Source organism: Mchenga conophoros, linkage group LG3 (genome assembly GCF_057382185.1).
Source record: "Mchenga conophoros isolate Kocher_MC1m ecotype Shallow Benthic linkage group LG3, M_conophoros_male_GT1.1, whole genome shotgun sequence".
Classification (NCBI taxonomy): Eukaryota; Metazoa; Chordata; class Actinopteri; order Cichliformes; family Cichlidae; genus Mchenga; species Mchenga conophoros.
Window position 1 is genome coordinate 6,677,393 of NC_140528.1, and position 19,298 is coordinate 6,696,690.

The window sequence follows — 19,298 nt, forward strand, 5'->3', positions numbered from 1 at the left end:
GTGTACTTGTAGTTTGTACTTTGAGTTCACTCAGAGCCCACAGAGGACGCAGCGTACGTGATGACGTCACAGTCCTTTACCTCCTTTACTGTCACTGTGATTAATATTTACACACGAGACACCTGCAGAGCTCTGACGCTAAGCTAGCACACAGCATGCTAACGCTAAGCTAACACTAAGCTAACGCTAAGAGTTCTTACAGACACGAGTTAAAAAGCTGCTTTTAGTGTGTGATCAGAGTCCAGGACTGAGAGCAGCAGCAGAGCTGATGGATGATGAATTACTGGATGGAAGAAGCTTCTCATTAGCAGTGAATCAGTGTGTGTGCAGTTCTCTGCAAACAGCAGGAAGAATTAGTGTGAAGCTTTAACTCTGCTGATCCTCTTTGAATCCTGGATCAGCTGAAATGTTTAAAATGTTGTTCACACGTGTTGGACTGACTGAAGCTTCCAGTCACAGTGAATCAGTGTGTGTCAGTGAATGCATCGTGTGTGCTTCAGGCTCCATCTAGTGGACTGATAGCAGAGCAGCTGATGGCAGCTTCCTCTGCCTCACACTGCTGTCTGACTGCATCCAGCTGACACTGAGATGAAGCAGGAAAGAAGCAGCTGATATTTGGACAGCACACATGATGAAAGGAGGATTTCAGCTGATGTGCACATGAATGATTTGTGTTTCCTCTGCAGGTAGAAAGTGTGTGTGAGCTGATGTGAATTGAGCAGCATGGATCAGTGTGAGGACAGAGAGGAGGGAGCCCCTCCCTCTAAAAGCACTCTGTGTGGGGAACATGAGAGCCAGACCAAAGCTCAGAAGTGAGATGACCATCTCTAACTGTCCATGACTCTTCTCCATGTCACAGCTCAGCACTCACATCACTGCTCCATCATTATTCACAGGAAGAAACAAGGAACTAAACGTAAACATGAACCTGAAGCCAGCTGTGTGTCCTTAAGGAGTGACTGGTCTAACGATCGTCCCATTAATTTTAAAGTCCAGCCTGTGTCTGCTGCAGAGAGGTGAGCTGTTAGTAACAGGAACTCTTTGATTAAACTGCTTGATGTTGTTGGATATAAACTACAAACACGTCGTTCCCTCAGTCCCATTTAAACTGTCTTTTAAAACAAGCCTTTGGTTTCTAAACAACTGAAAACCCACTTCAGCAAACAGGAAGTGATCAGAGCGTCCGTCCACTTCCTGTCAGGCCCTGCAAACATTTCATATTGAAGAAAAGTCGTTGATATCTCACATTTTTACTCCACCACATTCAACCATTTTGACATTTTACAGCATGAAACTCTTGTCACATGACTCCTGTTATGTTATAGAGTCATGTGACCACCAGGGAGGGATTTGTATGGATGAAACACATTCAAATCAATCTGATTCATCAATGGAAACATTTTTGGTGTAAATGCAGCAACACTGAAAACGCTGAAGATAAAAACACAACAGATGAAATATGAACAAATCAAGGCTTTGAATACACGTGTGTGTGTTTGAGACACAGAGATAAATGGATTGTGTGTCTGTCCTATTGCTGCATGAGGGTTTTATTGTAGATTTTGTGCGTGTACACTTTTGACCACGAAGGTGTTGAAAGGGCGTAAAACAGTTGGAGGCACAAGAGTGACTAAACATGCTGTTATTGAGTTTAAATCAGGCGTGTGTCGTCCTGCAGAGAGGTAATGTGTGTGTAAATGTTGTTGTGTGTGTGTGTGTGTGAATAAATCCTCCATCATGTTTAATGTCAGCTCTGTTTCACACACATGTTCATATGTGCAGCGCTGTGTGTTGGAGTGTTTCCACAAACACAGCAGATACTCAGAGATGATTTTTAGGAAGAGGAGATGTTCTCAAACTCTGTCCTGAAACTCTTCCCTCAGTCTGATCCCCACTTCCTGCTCCTCAGCAGTGCTGCTGTTTTCATCACCCAGGACAGAAATGAACTGAACTGTTGTTTCCTCATCAGCTTCTTTCTGTCTGCTGAATCTGTAGAGAATCAAAGTGAAACGTGTGAACATGCAGCTGCTAATGATCCAGTTTGTTAGATGAACGTGTGAATGTTGCAGTGTGCTGTTAAACAGCAACTGTGACGTGTCCTGATCTGACAGTAGGTCATGTTTGTGTTCTTGGTCACATGACACAGGTCAGCTGTTCACACAGAGTTCATCTTTATAGGCTGGACCAGTTTGGAATAATACTGGGAGTAATGGTTCTTATATGGAGCTTTTCTCCTCTGAGCAGTTTGATACTCGCCTCATTCACACATTTATACGAGTGTGTTTCCTCTTTTCCTGTGAGTTTATATATCAATGATATCACACTGTTAGTCGCTCACACACTTTCATTAATCTCACCTTCAGTGTCACACAGACAGGATCTGATGAGCTTCTTGTTCCTATAATGAAGTGACTGATAAAGAAAGCTCTTTTCAAACATGAAGCAGCGATCCAGCTGCTGTTGGCGGCGGCGATCCAGCTGCTGTTGGCGGCGGCGATCCAGCTGCTGTTGGCGGCGGCGATCCAGCTGCTGTTGGCGGCGGCGATCCAGCTGCTGTTGGCGGCAGGCCGACCTCAGTGATGAATCTGCAGACAGCTGGATCAATGTGACAGATCAGGAGGAGTGCAGGATTCATCCAGAGGAGTTACTACACCTTACTGACTGTGCTGATCTCACAGTAGGGCTGCCACAAACGATTATTTTGATAGTCGACTAGTAACCGATTATTTTTGCAATTAGTTGACTAATCAGATCATCATCCACTGGACGTGAAACTACAGCTTATTGCACCAGCAGCATCTGCTCTTATATAACTATCATTAGCTTACAGCTTTAAGCTTTTAAGGTGCTAACTAAAAATAAAGACAAGATGATAGTTTATTCAATTTTAATGAAATTTGCAGATTGTTTCGGTGAAGCTTAATAAACTCCTTGCTATCTAAAATATAACAGGAAACCGGAGTAAATTCTCAGCATCTCACACTTCTGATAATCAGCTGTCTGCTTGACGTTTATTCAGCTGTGTAAAAACTATAACTTTAATCTCAGACAAACCGATTTACTCAGGAACAAATAAAATACAAAAAAAAAAAAAAAAAAAAAGCCAAACAACAACATTTTTAAGTTATCTAAGTGACTCATATATGTTTAACCTGAGTAGCAAAAGACGGCGGTGGGTTTGAAAACAATTTGCCGGGAGTTCGGTGTTCTCACGGCGCTAGTGACCTAGCCCCCGGCTAACTATCGAGCTAGTGGGTAACAGACGTCTCCGAAAATGTCGGAGCGCTTTTGAAAATATGTGGTGTCTTGATAAACTGAGCAGATATTTGAGGTTTACACAGCTACATTCTCGCCTGAAAATATGTTAAACGTTTATTTTGTGACCCAGAAAGAATAATAAGAGTAATATTAAAACTAACTAGCTGCCGCCATTGTTGGAAACTGAGCTGGGCCGCGCTATGAATTCTGGGACACAGCTGCTTCTTCTTCTTCTTCGGGGTTTAATGGCAGCTGGCATCCTTGTACATGCAGTGCTGCCATCTTCTGTTTCAGTCCGTTATTACACTCTTAAATCCTGCTACTTATTCCTGCGTCTTTTGGGATCTTACAAAGCTTCAAACGACGCGTCGACTATTAAATCAGTCGCCGACGATTTTGATAGTCGACGTAATCGTGACTAGTCAACAAATCGTGGCAGCCCTATCTCACAGTGACAGCAAGTTTGTTCCACAGTGTTGATGCTGAAACAGTGAAACACAGTCCTGTGTTTGAACCCTTTTGGCCCTGTAAGAGTCATTTTGTTGAGTCTGTGTTTCCACAGGCCCCGCTAGTTTAGAGACTTGTTCCTCATGAAGAACAAAAAACACTACAGAACATCTTCAACCGGTCTTCAACTCGCTAACGAGGGTCTTTGGTCAGAACCAGGCTGTGGATCGGTTTTAAAGGGTTAAAAGTGTTTACGGGAATTTTTAACGGTTCTTTCAGAAGCACATACGTCAGACACAGGGAAGCAGCAACACTGACTGAACACAGCTTTTAGAGGCTAAATTCACATTTTAATAATGAAAGTGGCTTCGTGTGTGTGTCCATGGTTCCTCCACAGAGTGGAGCAGCAGAGCTCAGAGGGTCCCAGTGGTCAGTCTGCCCAGCAGCATCAAACACAGCTGGACTCCATATTTATGGTCTGTACATGTACAACAACTACTTTATTATTAATATTAATAATAATGCATTTATTTATAGGTCCCTTTCAGAACACCAAGGACTCTGTGGACTAAATGACCAAAAGAAACAAACTTTGAAATCAGACGGTGCAAATGTGATCACAGGGAAACGTTTCAAACATCGAGGCTTTAAACAGAAACCAAAGTGAAACAGTTTGTAGTCGAGATCAGTGGGAATGAAGCTGAATAACTGTTTCTTCAAAAACTTTGTAAATGACAAATATGATGGAAATTAGCAGCATTAGCACTTACTAATGATGTGAGCTGACACTTGGCTGTATTGAGACGACCACATTAGGTGGTCCTCAACTGTAATGGAAACCAGTGGATCCAGTCCAGTCGTGGCGACCTGTGGCGAGTCGATCTGAGCAGCTACTAATGGAAACAGGGCCATAGATGTGTTTGTGCTTAATAACAGTGAATCACATGAGTTTTACATTACTGTTAAAATCTCATGTTGTTTGTTAAAGTGTCCAGTTCAGGGTGTGTTACTAAAACACTTTCCAAAGACCCAGCCCCCATAAAAAGCAGCCAATCAGCTTCTAAGAGTTACACACCCACACATATCTATCAGGTTAACTCTGGTCTAACACACTTGGATTTAGCTTGAAGAGTGTTTCTGTACGAGGACTGAAAATGATTTAATAAGCAGCTAATGTCCAAAGAACAACTTTGACACACCTTCATAAAACCTGCAGAGCTCTTAAAAAAGAAAAACCAGCTGAAAGTCTGGCTGCTCTTATGAAAAGTACAGAGAAATTATGGGTCGCTCAACACTTGTGCATAATATAGGAGTTTGAGTTATTCTTTAGATTTATTTAAAGTCCTACAGTCAAACTGATAAAATCATCTACAGCTAACTATCCAAGTGGATTTGTTTAAGACAGCTCCATCTGCTGGTGGCCCTCTGCAGGTGCATGAAAGGGGCGTGTTTATATTGAAAGTAGTAGAGAAAGTAAACCCCACGGGAAGGAGGAGGACTCTCAGCGGCTTCCAGCTCATATTCAGACATTTGACTTCTCACTGAAAGCAGCAAGTTTGAGTGTCTGTACCTTAGTTAGAAGAGATAACATGTCATTAGTAATTAGAGTTGATTGAGCAATGCTGTCCTTGTAATGTAGTTTGTTATTTTTATGGACATGTCCAGTTTTTCTGTAGAGCCTCTCAAGTTGGTGACAGCAGCAGTGGAAGTTCACGTGTAAACCAGAGCAGCAAATCAGGTCCAAATGTGTTGTTCACAGTGAGTGGGATCATCATTGGCTGCTATGTTAACCTCCTGCAGCAGGATGTCTTTGGTCAGAGAATGGATAGATCACTAAGTCATTGTTGAGTTTAGGGAGACAGTAGACAGTTGGAGGAGGTTCAGCCAGTTGACACACAGTAGATAAAATAACTGAAGGCAGGAGCAGACACCTGTATGACTTTCCACCTCTCACATAGATTATTTCCCTGGGCAGCGCCACAGGGCTGGTAGATGTAAACAAAGCTGGAGGAGAGGATTGATTCATCTGAGAAAAGTCACAGAGTTGTGTCTTGATGCTCAATCATCCAGGTACGTAAATCCCAAAAAAGCTTGATTCTGTTCATCTGGATGTTTTCAGTGGGAGAAACGTTTCATCATCATCAGGTGACTTCTTCAGGCTCAGCTGACTGCAGGTTTCAATCTTATAAACAGGACATTTGTATGACTGAAACCAGCCCACTGAAGGAACAATGGGCTGGGAGGTCAGTTCATTGATCATTGGTACGCATACTGTCAGGACCATTGATCAATGGTTGTTGATCAATGGTCATGAGTCCAGTTCACAGAGAGCTGGGGAATGGCTGCAATCACAGCATTGTAAGATGGTGACAAATGTACCCTTAGGCCCCTCCTCCATTCAGAGATGGTCTTTCCTTTTCACATAAATGGCCTCCTTGACTCCGCCCTCAAACCAGCGTTCACATTTACTCAGGACCTTCTTGATGTGAAGTTCTTCTGCTTCGCTGGCTGCTGTGTCTGTGGGGATGGTGTTTGTTCTGTGTTGTAGTGTCCTGATGACGCCCAGTTTGTGCTCCAGTGGATGATGAGAGTCAAACCTTAAATACTGATCTGTATGCGTAAACAGAGTGAACCTTTAAGACCAGTTGTCTGTACGATCAACTCAGTCACCTGAAACATCTCCAAGTTTCTGGCTTTGATCATCAACCTGTTGGTAGTTCAGCTCTGAACACCAGTGAAATGTTTCTCCCACTGAAATCGCTGCATTCATATGAACAGAATCAACGCTTTGGGATCACGGAGTTGTGGACAAAGTCTCAGTTAATCAGATAAAGTCAAACCTATAATTGGTAAAGAGTTCATGGATGATATGCCCCTTGATCGTAAAGAAGTGGATGTTGTGTGGACTAAAGTTCAGAGTGGTGGGTCATTCATAAATATTCTGTTCCAGCTGCTGGAGGACAACATCATCACTTTTGTGAAGAACGAGCTGAAGAAGATCCAGAAGGCTCTGAATCCAAATAAGCCCCAGTGCTTGGAGTTTCAGAGGGAGGATGATGAGCAGAGGAGCAGCAGCAGAGAGGCATTTGTGAAGATCACAGTGGACTTCCTGAGGAGAATGAAGCAGGAGGAGCTGGCTGACCGTCTGCAGAGACGTAAGAGGATTTATCTAAAGATTTAAGCTGCTGGATAAATGAGAGACTTGTGACACCAGTGTGTTCAGTCATTTCTCAGTGGGTCAGAAATTGTCATCAGCATTTTGTAAAATATGATTGTTAAAGTTATATTTTTATTATTATTATTCAGAACTTCCAGCTGCTGTTTGTCATCGTAAACTTAAGTCTAAGCTGAAGAAGAAGTTCCAGTGTGTGTTTGAGGGCATCGCTAAAGCAGGAAACCCAACCCTCCTGAATCAGATCTACACAGAGCTCTACATCACAGAGGGAGGGACTGCAGAGGTCAATGATGAACATGAGGTCAGACAGATTGAAACAGCATCCAGGAAACCAGACAGACCAGAAACAACAATCAGACAAGAAGACATCTTTAAAGCCTCACCTGGAAGAGATGAACCAATCAGAACAGTGCTGACAAAGGGAGTGGCTGGCATTGGGAAAACAGTCTTAACACAGAAATACAGCCTGGACTGGGCTGAAGACAAAGCCAACCAGGACATCCAGTTCATATTTCCATTCACTTTCAGAGAGCTGAATGTGCTGAAAGAGGAAAAGTTCAGCTTGGTGGGACTTGTTCATCACTTCTTTACTGAAACCAAAGAAGCAGGAATCTGCAGCTTTGAAGACTTCCAGGTTGTGTTCATCTTTGATGGTCTGGATGAGTGTCGACTTCCTCTGGACTTCCACAAAACTACAATCCTAACTGACCCTAGAAAGTCCACCTCAGTGGATGTGCTGCTGATAAACCTCATCAGGGGGAAACTGCTTCCCTCTGCTCGCCTCTGGATAACCACACGACCTGCAGCAGCCAATCAGATCCCTCCTGACTGTGTTGGCATGGTGACAGAGGTCAGAGGGTTCACTGACCCACAGAAGGAGGAGTACTTCAGGAAGAGATTCAGAGATGAGGAGCAGGCCAGCAGGATCATCTCCCACATCAAGAAAGCTCGAAGCCTCCACATCATGTGCCACATCCCAGTCTTCTGCTGGATCACTGCTACAGTTCTGGAGGATGTGCTGGAAACCAGAGAGGGAGGACAGCTGCCCAAGACCCTGACTGAGATGTACATCCACTTCCTGGTGGTTCAGGCCAAAGTGAAGAAGGTCAAGTATGATGGAGGAGCTGAGACAGATCCACACTGGAGTCCAGAGAGCAGGAAGATGATGGAGTCTCTGGGAAAACTGGCTTTTGATCAGCTGCAGAAAGGAAACCTGATCTTCTATGAATCAGACCTGACAGAGTGTGGCATCGATATCAGAGCAGCCTCAGTGTACTCAGGAGTGTTCACACAGATCTTTAAAGAGGAGAGAGGACTGTACCAGGACAAGGTGTTCTGCTTCATCCATCTGAGTGTTCAGGAGTTTCTGGCTGCTCTTCATGTCCATCTGACCTTCAGCAACTCTGGACTCAATCTGCTGGAACAACAACAAACAAAGTCCATATGGTCTATATTGTTTTGGAAACAAAAACCTGAAAAAGAAGTAACATCTGTAGAGAAACACTTCCACCAGAGTGCTGTGGACAAGGCCTTACAGAGTCCAAATGGACACCTGGACTTGTTCCTCCGCTTCCTCCTGGGTCTTTCACTGCAGACCAATCAGAGTCTCCTACGAGGTCTGCTGACACAGACAGGAAGTAGCTCACAGACCAATCAGGAAACAGTCCAGTACATCAAGAAGAAGCTCAGTGAGAATCTGTCTGCAGAGAAAAGCATCAATCTGTTCCACTGTCTGAATGAACTGAATGATTGTTCTCTAGTGGAGGAGATCCAACAGTCCCTGAGATCAGGACGTCTCTCCACAGATTATCTGTCTCCTGCTCAGTGGTCAGCTCTGGTCTTCATCTTACTGTCATCAGAAGAAGATCTGGATGTGTTTGACCTGCAGAAATACTCTGCTTCAGAGGAGGCTCTTCTGAGGCTGCTGCCAGTGGTCAAAGCCTCCAACAAAGCTCTGTAAGTACATTTGTATTCATATGCTTGTTGACAAAAAGCAGGTGTGATCAACTAAAACCACTAACAAAATAACCCCCAAAGCCACAGTTATGAGTGCTGGTGTCTGAAAAGTGTATACAACTGTTAAGTGATAATCAGTACTCACTTTGTTCAATACTGAATACCTGTCGGCATTTCTGAAATTTTTCTGGGTGTAACTGTCATCAAAGTTACATCCAGACCTGGCCTTGAGTTGTTATCTGAGTTTTAATCATGAACTCTTCTTAAACGATGACAAAATAAAGAAATTTGGCACGTTTTGTTGATACCAAAAGCCTATTGAACTATCCACTGTTCTTTTACTGCTCTGTTCTCTGTTCTCTCTCTGATTGTTTCCACATGTTGCTCGTTACTTTCTTGACAAAAAGAGAATGGAATATTGCTAAATGTTATGTAATCTCATTACACTTGATCAAAAGTAAGTTTTTTTAAAATTGTTTTTCTGTTATTTTTCAGACTGAGTCTCTGTAACCTGTCAGAAAGAAGTTGTGAAGCTCTGTCCTCAGGTCTCAGCTCTCAGTCCTCTAATCTGAGAGAGCTTGACCTAAGTAACAATAACCTGCAGGATTTAGGCGTGAAGTTTCTGTCTGAAGGACTGAAGAATCCACACTGCAAACTGGAAACTCTCAGGTGAGATCAAGCATTTTGTAATCAACTGGCAGAATTAGCAAATTAATAATAAGGTAATCCTTTAATAAGAGGAGATATGGGGGTGTTCTGATGTGCAAAGTACTCTTATGTTGAAAGATTCTAAAACAAGAAGTAGTTCCTGGGAACTGCTTTCTGTTTTATTGCTGTCTAAGTAGAAACTTGCTGATGAAAATACTGATGAGTTTGCAGAGTTGAATCCACAGAACACAACACAAATATTCTTACACCCATCAATATGTACATAGTCATGGTGTTGGGTGCTGAAGATCATAATTAGAAATTTAATTATAAATTTCTTTAAATGCACATTCAGGTCTGTGACACTCATTCAGACCGTGAGCACTGGCTCTGTGCTACATACAGACATTTCTGCATCCTTGCCATTCAAAGGCACTTTGTTATATATAGTTTATATATGTAGTATTCAAAACTGAACTGTAAGCTTGGTGTTTTTAAAGGAAGCAATTTTAATTCAGTGTTTTCATTAGTCTTAATTTTATACATTTACTACCACTAAGAAGAGAACGGACATGACCTTAAGGCCTGGACAAGTTTGAAACCTTTTGTCCTTCACAATGGAAAATGGGTATCACTTTATCCAGCTTCTAATTTATAAATTCTGCACTCAGCTTTGTGGTCTCCAATATCACTGAAATTCAGCCAGATGCTGCTCATTTTATGCTTTCACTTTTTCCTGACACGCTTGAATTTAAACCTGTGTCTGTGTGTACCAGGCCTGTACCACTAAGCTTGCTTTCTTCTGAACGTTTGCCCCCATCCCTTTCTTTAAATAGTGGCATGATCCCAGGCTGTCTCTTAATGTGATTGGCCACATGATGTGTCCATCAGAATAAAGTCCCAGCCCTGCTGCCATGGAATATCAGCAACCCTGAAAATTCTTTAATAACTGATATATGAAATTATCTCAGGGGCTGAATTTGGCCGACGGGCCATATGTTTGACACCCCTGGTTTAGACAGTTTAGCATTCTATGTTCTACTGAGTTAACTCCAAGCTGAGTAGCAAATCAGCTAACTGCAGCCACAAGCTCCGACTGGTTTTCTTTGTGGATGATGATGTATTCTCCCTTTACTAGGTTCACTCAGGTGTTCCACTCATGGTTGTTATTAACTTCCTGTTTTATTTTGGTAGTTTTCATCTCTGGTGTCAAAGGTTTAGTTTTACTTCCTCCCCTGACATTGTCTACATGAGTTTCAGCTGTACAAGGTTTTATTGCGTGTTTATTGATTTGACGCTTCTTTTTATTTAACTATTATTGTTGACTTCTAAACAATTGTTAAAAAGTATTTTCATTGAAATATCAAATAATTTATTACTTTATCAGCTAATTCATTATACTTCTCTAAATAAGGGTGATAGTGTGTGTGGGTTGTCTTCAGATACTCTGCTTCCTCCCACAGTCCAATGTGAATGAGGCCCAGCTGTAAAGTCACAGCAGTCACACTGTATGTGTCTCATTGTCACTGGAGTTTAGGCTCCATGCATCCAGCTGGTGCTGCAGAAAAAGTAGAAATGTTTCTGTTTGGTTCTAATCTGCTGCTGAGTCTCTTTTACAAAGATAGAACTGCAGCTAATCATGCTCATGTAGCCAGTTAGTAAAAACCCAAGTCACCGTCAGACTAGGGTTGCCAACTTCCTGGGACACCTCGTGGCCAGGGCCGGGCGACCCAGTTGTCTCCACCCTTCCAAGTGTGGTGAATTTTTTAGCTCTTTTTTGTGTGTGTGAAATTATTTTTTTAACCCTTTGACTTGAAGTTGATTTAATGATGCATATTCTTTGTGATATGAACACATGGGAAACAAATGATCATTTAGCCATTTATTTGTAGCGCAAAATGACAACATTAACACAATAAAACAGGTCTCTTTCTTAAACAGAAGCCTGTCATGCTTAACTTTAAAGAATATAAGTAAATCTTTCTTTAAAAGAACTCTGTCCTGCTTAACTTAAAATTATATAAATTTATAGAAAACAATAGAAAGAAAAACATTCTTATAACAGTCCACATGAAGTGCATTTAGTGCAGCTGGCTTCAGTTGAGGTATTATTTCAGCTTTTCTAATGCTAATCAGCTGCTCGTGTTTGTAAACCTGCTTGTTCCCATGATTACGCATCTTAACTCATCATCATTATTCATCTATGTATTACTTTTATGTATTAGTCATCTATTCGTTGTAATCATCTATCCTTGCAGTTGTTTATTACACAAAATAAATTATATTATCACACTTCTGGCCACATAGAGTTGATATTCACTGCACATGCTCACATTAACCTTAACCAGAGGGTTTAAAAACAACAACAATGTCTACATACCATATCTTCTGCTGCCATGGCCTGGTGAACAACAAATTGGTTAAGGGTTCCCTGAGCTTTCATGCCACTCATGTGCCCACCACTAGAAGCATGCTGCCAGTCCACCATGGCCTATGAAAAAAGTGCGACGGCACACAGTGCAGTGCGCTTTATAGGTGTTATCGCGCACTTTTTCCAGCGAGGTGTTTTCATTTTCCCATTCCTCCCTGCACTTATGCAGCCTTTTTTTTTTCTTTCTCGTGGGGTACAAACATTGCTGGTCGAAGGTGTACTGTCGTCCGAGACTTGCACCGCAGTGTCAGCGTTTGTTTCCCTGTTGGCCATGCTTCTTTTTGTGGTCATCTGTTGTCTTCTGGTATTTTCTCAGCGAGCGACCTTTCCTCTACCAATGAGATAAGTGGTAATCTGAATTGTCATACTCGTGCGTAAGGTCATTGGTCACAAAGCAGGAGAGGGGCTGGGAATTATGTTTTCAAACAAAGCGTTAATTCCATTAACATTTATAGACTACTTTTGATTCTCTCTGTATTACAGGACAAAGTGCGTCCCTTTGGAGCTCAATACGGGACGTGTACTTTTTATTTATTTATTTATTTATTTATTTATTTATTTTTTTTGCCTGTCCCGTTTGGCTCTTTTGCATCAGAATTGTTGTCTAAAGGCAAAGAAAGATGCCCAACGGATTTACTTTACCAAATTGACCATCCCAGCCTTGCCATAATGGTCCATTTGACTGGGGGAAAGAAGGGGAGAAAGAAAGAGGGAAAGAGAAACAGCTGAGAAGAGGGAGAAGGGCAAAAAACAAAAACCAACAGAATGGGCAGGAAAAAAAAAAATGCATCTATCGATCACCTGGATCACCTGCTGAGAAAGAAAAAGGAAAACAAGCAGAAGAGAACAAGAGTAATAGAATAAACAACATCACAATGATCTATGGGAATATGACAGTAAATACTAAATATTGAACATTATTAAGATAAGATAAGATAAGATAGAACTTTATTAATCCCTCGGGTGGGTTCCTCTGGGAAATTCGACTTCCAAAAAAAGCACAGCAACGACCAAAGTTACAGTTACAGAACTGTTATATATATACACACACACACACACACACACACACACACACACACACACACACACACACACACATATATAAATACAGAGACAAATATAAATAAAATATACAAAGGGGATAAATAGAATAAATAGGAATAAAAAAATAAAAATACAAGTGCAGCACATAAGATCAACAGAACACAGTGTGCTTTGAGGTAGGAGCCAAAAAGGGTGTAGTTTGTGGGTGTGATCACCCGTGTGTACACCTGTGAGCATGGACGCGCTTGTTTTTTTAAAAGGTTCCTTCATGTAATGATCTGCTAGAGGGTGTGGGGGGGCCACAGCCCCGTCCTCCAGGGCATGAAGCAGGTATGGAGGAGATCAAAACTCCAGACATCCAGAGGCCCCCAGAACACAAGAGACCAAGGAAGACCAACAGAGGGGCAGCCGCGCCACTGACGTGTACTTTTCTTTCTAAATACGGGACGATTCCGTTATTCAAGGGATGGTTGGCAACCCTACGTCAGACACAGCAGACATTTAGTGATGATCTCACTGTATGTGGTCTTTTAGCGCCTCCTAGTGGTGAATTTGTGGAGTGGTGTTAGTCTGGGTGAGGAGTGTAACTATTGAGTGACACAGACCGAGCTTGCATGCTGGTAGCACCTTAGCCACAGCTCGGGTGTGGAAAAGCTGAAAAAGAAGGTTTTCTAGTTTGTAACGAGGAAAAAACTGAGAGGACTGAGTTAAAGAGAGGCTGGAGAGTAACACAGAGCAGCAATGAAAGCTGTTCACACAGTTTAGACAGTTTAGCATCAAATGTTCTAGTGAGTTAGGTTAGCTCCATGCTAACGAACAAATCAGCTAACTAGCAAGCCAGCTAACTAGCAGACCAGCTAACTAGCAAACCAGCTAAATGTAGCCACAAGCTGCGACTGCGGTTTTATAACGAGAGCATCAGACACTCAGACTGGTTTTCTTTGTGGATGATGATGTATTTTTATTCTAATCCTTCATGGTGATGCTGCCATTCACCCACTGCTCCTGGCAATGTTGCCAACTCCTCAGTAAGGAAAATTGCTATTGGCTGTCCTAAAAGTTGCTGGAAGGAGGTCAGTGTGAATGGACTGTTGTCATTGGTCTGAATGTGTCACTATAAACATGTGCTCTTCATTATTGTGTGTGTAGAACAACAAATAAAACCAAATCACAAAAAGCTTCAAGTCAAAAACACATGAAACTTTGAGGGTTTTTCCCTAGGATGAGGAAGCAGACTCGGCCCCAAACAGCTGGATATATGGATGGTTACCACAGCAACCACAGCAGTGCGCTCTGAGTATATTTAGTTGTATAAAGGTGTTTGTGGTGTGTTGCAGCTGAAGCAGCCTCATGTATGTTGACACAGGGAGAAAATAGTGTGAGGACACTGTTCACAGCAGTCACAGCTCGCTGCCTTCAACAGTCTCTTCCTTCCTTGTTTAGATGTCACTGATATCACCGCTCTCACACTGACCACCTGTTGGAGCTAACATGCTAACATGGCTAACAGCAGGATCACTACATGTAGTCCTTAGTGATGGAAACTGGAACCATGAAGTCAGTGATGCTGGAATAAGCATCTCCACAGTGACACTAATGGTAACTATCATGACTCTTTGATGATATTCTGTGAAACACTGACAGAGAAAAGTGTTGGACAAATCTGAACAAGTCTACTTAATATACACGACTGTCCATAATTTTGATGGACACATGTTTTGGAGAAACGCCCTCCCTCCTGCTGCTCAGTTCACTCCGCTGTTCCACTCATGTTTGTTCATTATAACCTGTTTTATTTTGGTAAGTATGGTCTCTGGTGTCAGACGTTGTCTGGATGAGTTTCAGCTGTGTCACATGACCCTCCTGTGTTGACCTCAGCTGTATAGATGGCTCTGTCCTTCCCTCAGTCTTTATGCCAGTGTCAGTTTCTCCTCCTCATGTGCTGCCGGCCTCTTTTAGATTCTCTTTAGTTTGTTCCTCGTGTCCTTTCATTCCTCAGTTTAAGACACCAAACTCATCAAAGGTTCAGTCTGCCTCCTGAAACACTCCCATTCATGACATGAGACCAATACAAGATGTCCTTGGCAGCACAAACACTGTTTTAAAAGCAGCGATAGGCAAAGCCAGGCTTCGTCAAACTGAAACACTGGAAGCATTTGTGCCATCTTGAAGATGCTGTTCTGTGAAACGGGGACACAGACGAGCCCAGCACAGTTCACAACACAACTACAGACACACAATACATCAGTTTAGTCAAACAGAACAGACTGCTGTGTTTACTGTAATAGGCACACAGGTTTACAGCTGTTTGTTGGCCTCATGTTTTGCTCCCAGCCGTGAAGCTTTGGATGCGTTATGTTGACTTTGAGGTTTTCTGGGAGTTTGTGTCATCAGTTCTACACACTGTCAATCAAAGTTACAAGCTGGCGTGGCGTTAGCTTTGATTTGGAATCACTTTGAAAAAGATACATTTCCATGAAAAGATTAAATGTGTTTTCTTTCTTTATACAAAGTTTGTCCCATTTTCACAGGCTCATTCTGACCAATCAGAAGCCTCCATTTCACGCACATCTTTAAGTCGTCCTCAGCTGAACATCTTCTGAACCATTAAAAAACTTTCCTGAACTTTACCTTCTAACACTGGCCTGATGTTTCACTGTCAGTCTGGAGTTTGGCTCATAGTGAACCTGCACAAGTCCTGTTGGATTTGACAGACTCACAATAGAAGCGTCAGTGGAAATCAAAAAGGAAAATAGAGCCTGGAATCAATCAATGTGTTTTTCTAGCTTTCCTTTTTATAGGATCAGTATTTTCTGTATTTCTACACACAGTCTGTGAGTAACAGCTGACAGTGAGGATGATATCCCTGAATGCAGTACATCCTATTTTCTGTTGTAAGTAGAAAAAAGTAGAGCGCAGACAGAGCTGAAAACAGGGGCCCGTTCTTCGTACCTCGCTTACTACATCCAAGATCAAATGACACATCCAAGACCAAATCATCGCGCTAACCGTGAGCTCGCTAATCCGGTTCCCCGAACACACCTGCTGTTGACGATTAGTACAGCTGGATGAAGTAATGTGAGATCACTGGGTGTCGTAAAAGGGGCTACGGATCGATAGTAGAAACATTGATCAGCAACCCGCTGATTGGTCGGCGAAAATGTCGAAGGGGCGTGCACGGTATTTTCCGGCAGCAGAGCAAGAACTCTTGAGTGAGGGATTTCAGGAGTTTCAGAGTTTAATCAGAATGCAAGGGAACACTGCAAAGGCTGCAAAAGCAAGGAGAGAGGGCTGGCAGGAAGTTGCTGACAAATTAAACTCGTAAGTAATTTAATAATAACAATAATAATGGAGTGGATTGATATAGCGCTTTTCAAGGCACCCAAAGTGCTTTACAATGCCACTATTCAGTCACTCTCACATTCACACACTGGTGGAGGCAGCTACAGTTGTAGCCACAGCTGCCCTGGGGCAGACTGACAGAAGCCAGGCTGCCATATCGCGCCATCGGCCCCTCTGGCCAACACCAGTAGGCGGTAGGGTAGATTTATTATATTACACTATATTATCCAATGTTATATTACATTATATTATATTATAATATGTTATATTATATCCCCTTTCACATTAGAGCCACAACAGGACCCACTAGAACATGGGAACAAGTAAAAGTGAAATATAAGAATATTCTACAGAATGGTAATATTTATCACTTATATTGCTTTTAGTCTCTTGGAAAGAGACCCTGGAATAATCTGTTTGTTTGTTCATAACAGCAACCAAGAAAAGGGCAGAGCAAAAAAAGACAGGTGGTGGTCCTGCACCCCCTCGTCAACAAGTTGGTTAAGTGAATAATACCCTCACGGGAAAATCGATATCTCTCAATGAGCACACTGTCGCGCTGAGCTAAAGGATCCTGTCTATCCCGCAATATACGCTGAATTCTGAGGACTCTCCTTATCAGTCTTGCACCTTCCGCAATGGGTGGCTCGCATATACGGACAGGACATGGCTGCGACAGGCTTCCCAAATCCACCTTCGCTTTTATAGCCGTGGTCTCTCATCTTGATTACACGAAGTAATTTACAATTACTACTCTGAAATATGAATTACATCTGTAATAATCACATACATGTAATAGAATGTTAATAGTACATTTCCCTTTTTTAGGAAATGACCTGTATGTATCTGTGTGACATCAATAAAAGGATCAGGTGCTGCATTATCTTTAGTTACATTGATGTTATTTATTTATGGTGAAACAGTGGTGGAATATCGCTGTTGCTTTCGTATAAATGAAGCGGACATACCTGCGTGGCCGCGATCTAATCCTGTTTACATAAAGTAAACCTGCTCCCGAGCAGGTTTACGCTTACGGCTCTGTTGCTATGACAGCAAGTCCCGGATGAGCTTTGGAGAACCGAACGATCCAGGATCACGCGAAATTGTCAACAATCAAATCCAGCTAACTTACTTAGCGAGGTACGAAGAACGGACCCCTGGTGCCTGTTTGATTTAGTCCTTGAAGCAGTTTTTACTGTTTTTACTGAGATCTTCTAATGATGTTACAGACAGTGTGTGGCTCTCTCTCTGCTGATAGGACTGAATGTGTGTGGAATAAACTGAAGCAGTGATATAAAAGCATCATTCAGCCATTAAAAGGGTCAAAAAGACCAGTCAATGAAAAATGGGAATTCCCGAGACTGGCAATGCCTGGAAGCCGCAGGTATGCCACCTGTGGCAGCTGAGGTCACGTGATCTGAGTGTTTGAACCAGACGTTGGAGCAGCGTTTCCAAACATCTGCACTTCAGAAGCTCCAAAGTGTGGAAACGTCACTGTGGAGCATCTCATCCCTATCTAAGAGATTTTCTTGCCTCTGCAAAGCGAAGCTTGCAAACAGCACCATAGTTTGTCAATCCCAACCAATCAGAGCGCTCCTTATGTCACGTCACATGACTCGTGTGTTTTCCTCTTTGCTTAGCACCCAAAGAACTAAAGAAAGGCTAAAAGGACATTCAGCCAATCAAATCCCTCCTAGGAACAGGAAGTCTAGAGAGGAAATGGAGCAGAGAAGGAGAATCACCAGTTTAAATGTCTGAGTTTTAAACTGGTGACCCTCTAAAGAGGCTTTTATTCACTCTTTCTGTTTTCTTTACAGCTTTTTTCACCATTTAAACTGTTTAATATCAGATTTAGAAATAACTTTTGGACAGTTTTTCTACATTTGCACTAAAATGTGACATAAATAATGACTTTCTGACTTTACGTTGGACTAATCTAACGACTCAGCCTGGCTATGTTGGACTGGGTGTGGCAGCAGCTCCCAGTTTGAGTTCAGGAGACAGACACCCTCTCTACTTTGAAGATCAGCTTCAAACTTTCCTTTTTGATAAAGCTTATAGTTCGAGCTGGATCAGGTGACCCTGAACCATCCCTTAGTTATGCTGCTATAGGCTCAGGCTGTTGGTGGACTTCCCATGATGCTCTGCTTTCTTCTCCCCTCTTTTCACTCCTGATGCTTTTATATGTCACTACTGCATGTCCTTAACTTTTGTCTCTCTGTTTTGTTCTTGTCTCTCTGAGCTCATCTCTTCTCTTTCCCCTCACCCTGCAACCAGTCATGGTAGATGCTCCTCCTGGAGCCTGTTTTCACTGGGAGGATCTTTGTGTCAAAGGGAGTTCTTCTTCCCACCATCACCAAGTGCTGCTCACAGTGGATTGTGTCGCGAAATCTATCAATGTAGAGCAGTGAGACAAACCACGGAGGCCCCACAGAAGTGCAATCAAACGATGAGTTTATTAACACACAGGAGAAAACATCAGCCAGTGAAGCTTAAGACCCTTAATGAACCGAACATCAACTCGACATAAGCACAAATATGCAATGTGTATGAAATACTTCTGACCGTACTTGTAATAAAAGTTAACATAATGGAAGGATCCTCAAATGAACATGTTCAATAGACAACTTTAATGCAATATCAATACTGTGAGAAATATTATTAGATGGAATAATGCTGTAAAGAACATTATTAATGCAGTTATAATGATGCAGATTATATGGCAGCAATAAAAGAATTTCTGTATCTCCACAATTGTCTGATGGTTGGGGCTTTCTCTCTAATATTGGAGGCTGTTACCTTACACTGTTAAACAGCTTCAGATGACTGTTGTTGTCCTTTGGGAATTGTCACTTATAAATAAAGTTACATTGAATGGATGTAAATGGATAGATGTTATTGTGACAAAGAGAAAACGATTGTTGACAGATAGATTGTTGTTTTGTGTGTCTGCAGTCTGTCAGGCTGTCTGATCACAGAGGAAGGCTGTACTTCTCT

General features: G+C 42.2%; 1 protein-coding gene across 2 annotated transcripts in view; it reads left to right on the plus strand.

Moving 5' to 3' along the window:
- The first annotated feature begins 600 nt into the window (after positions 1-600).
- LOC146577113 (protein NLRC3-like) overlaps positions 601-19,298 on the plus strand; it is a 560,242-nt gene continuing 541,544 nt past the window's right edge. The window contains exons 1-3 of one of the 2 annotated variants that reach the window (XM_085268107.1): positions 6,673-6,860; positions 7,012-8,836; positions 9,332-9,505. In XM_085268107.1, coding sequence (XP_085124233.1) covers positions 6,824-6,860; positions 7,012-8,836; positions 9,332-9,505 — 2,036 coding nt within the window. In that variant the 5' untranslated portion in view covers positions 6,673-6,823. Of the gene's footprint in view, positions 813-6,672; positions 6,861-7,011; positions 8,837-9,331; positions 9,506-19,298 lie in introns of those variants that run through there. The other variant, XM_085268106.1, reaches the window with a different exon arrangement.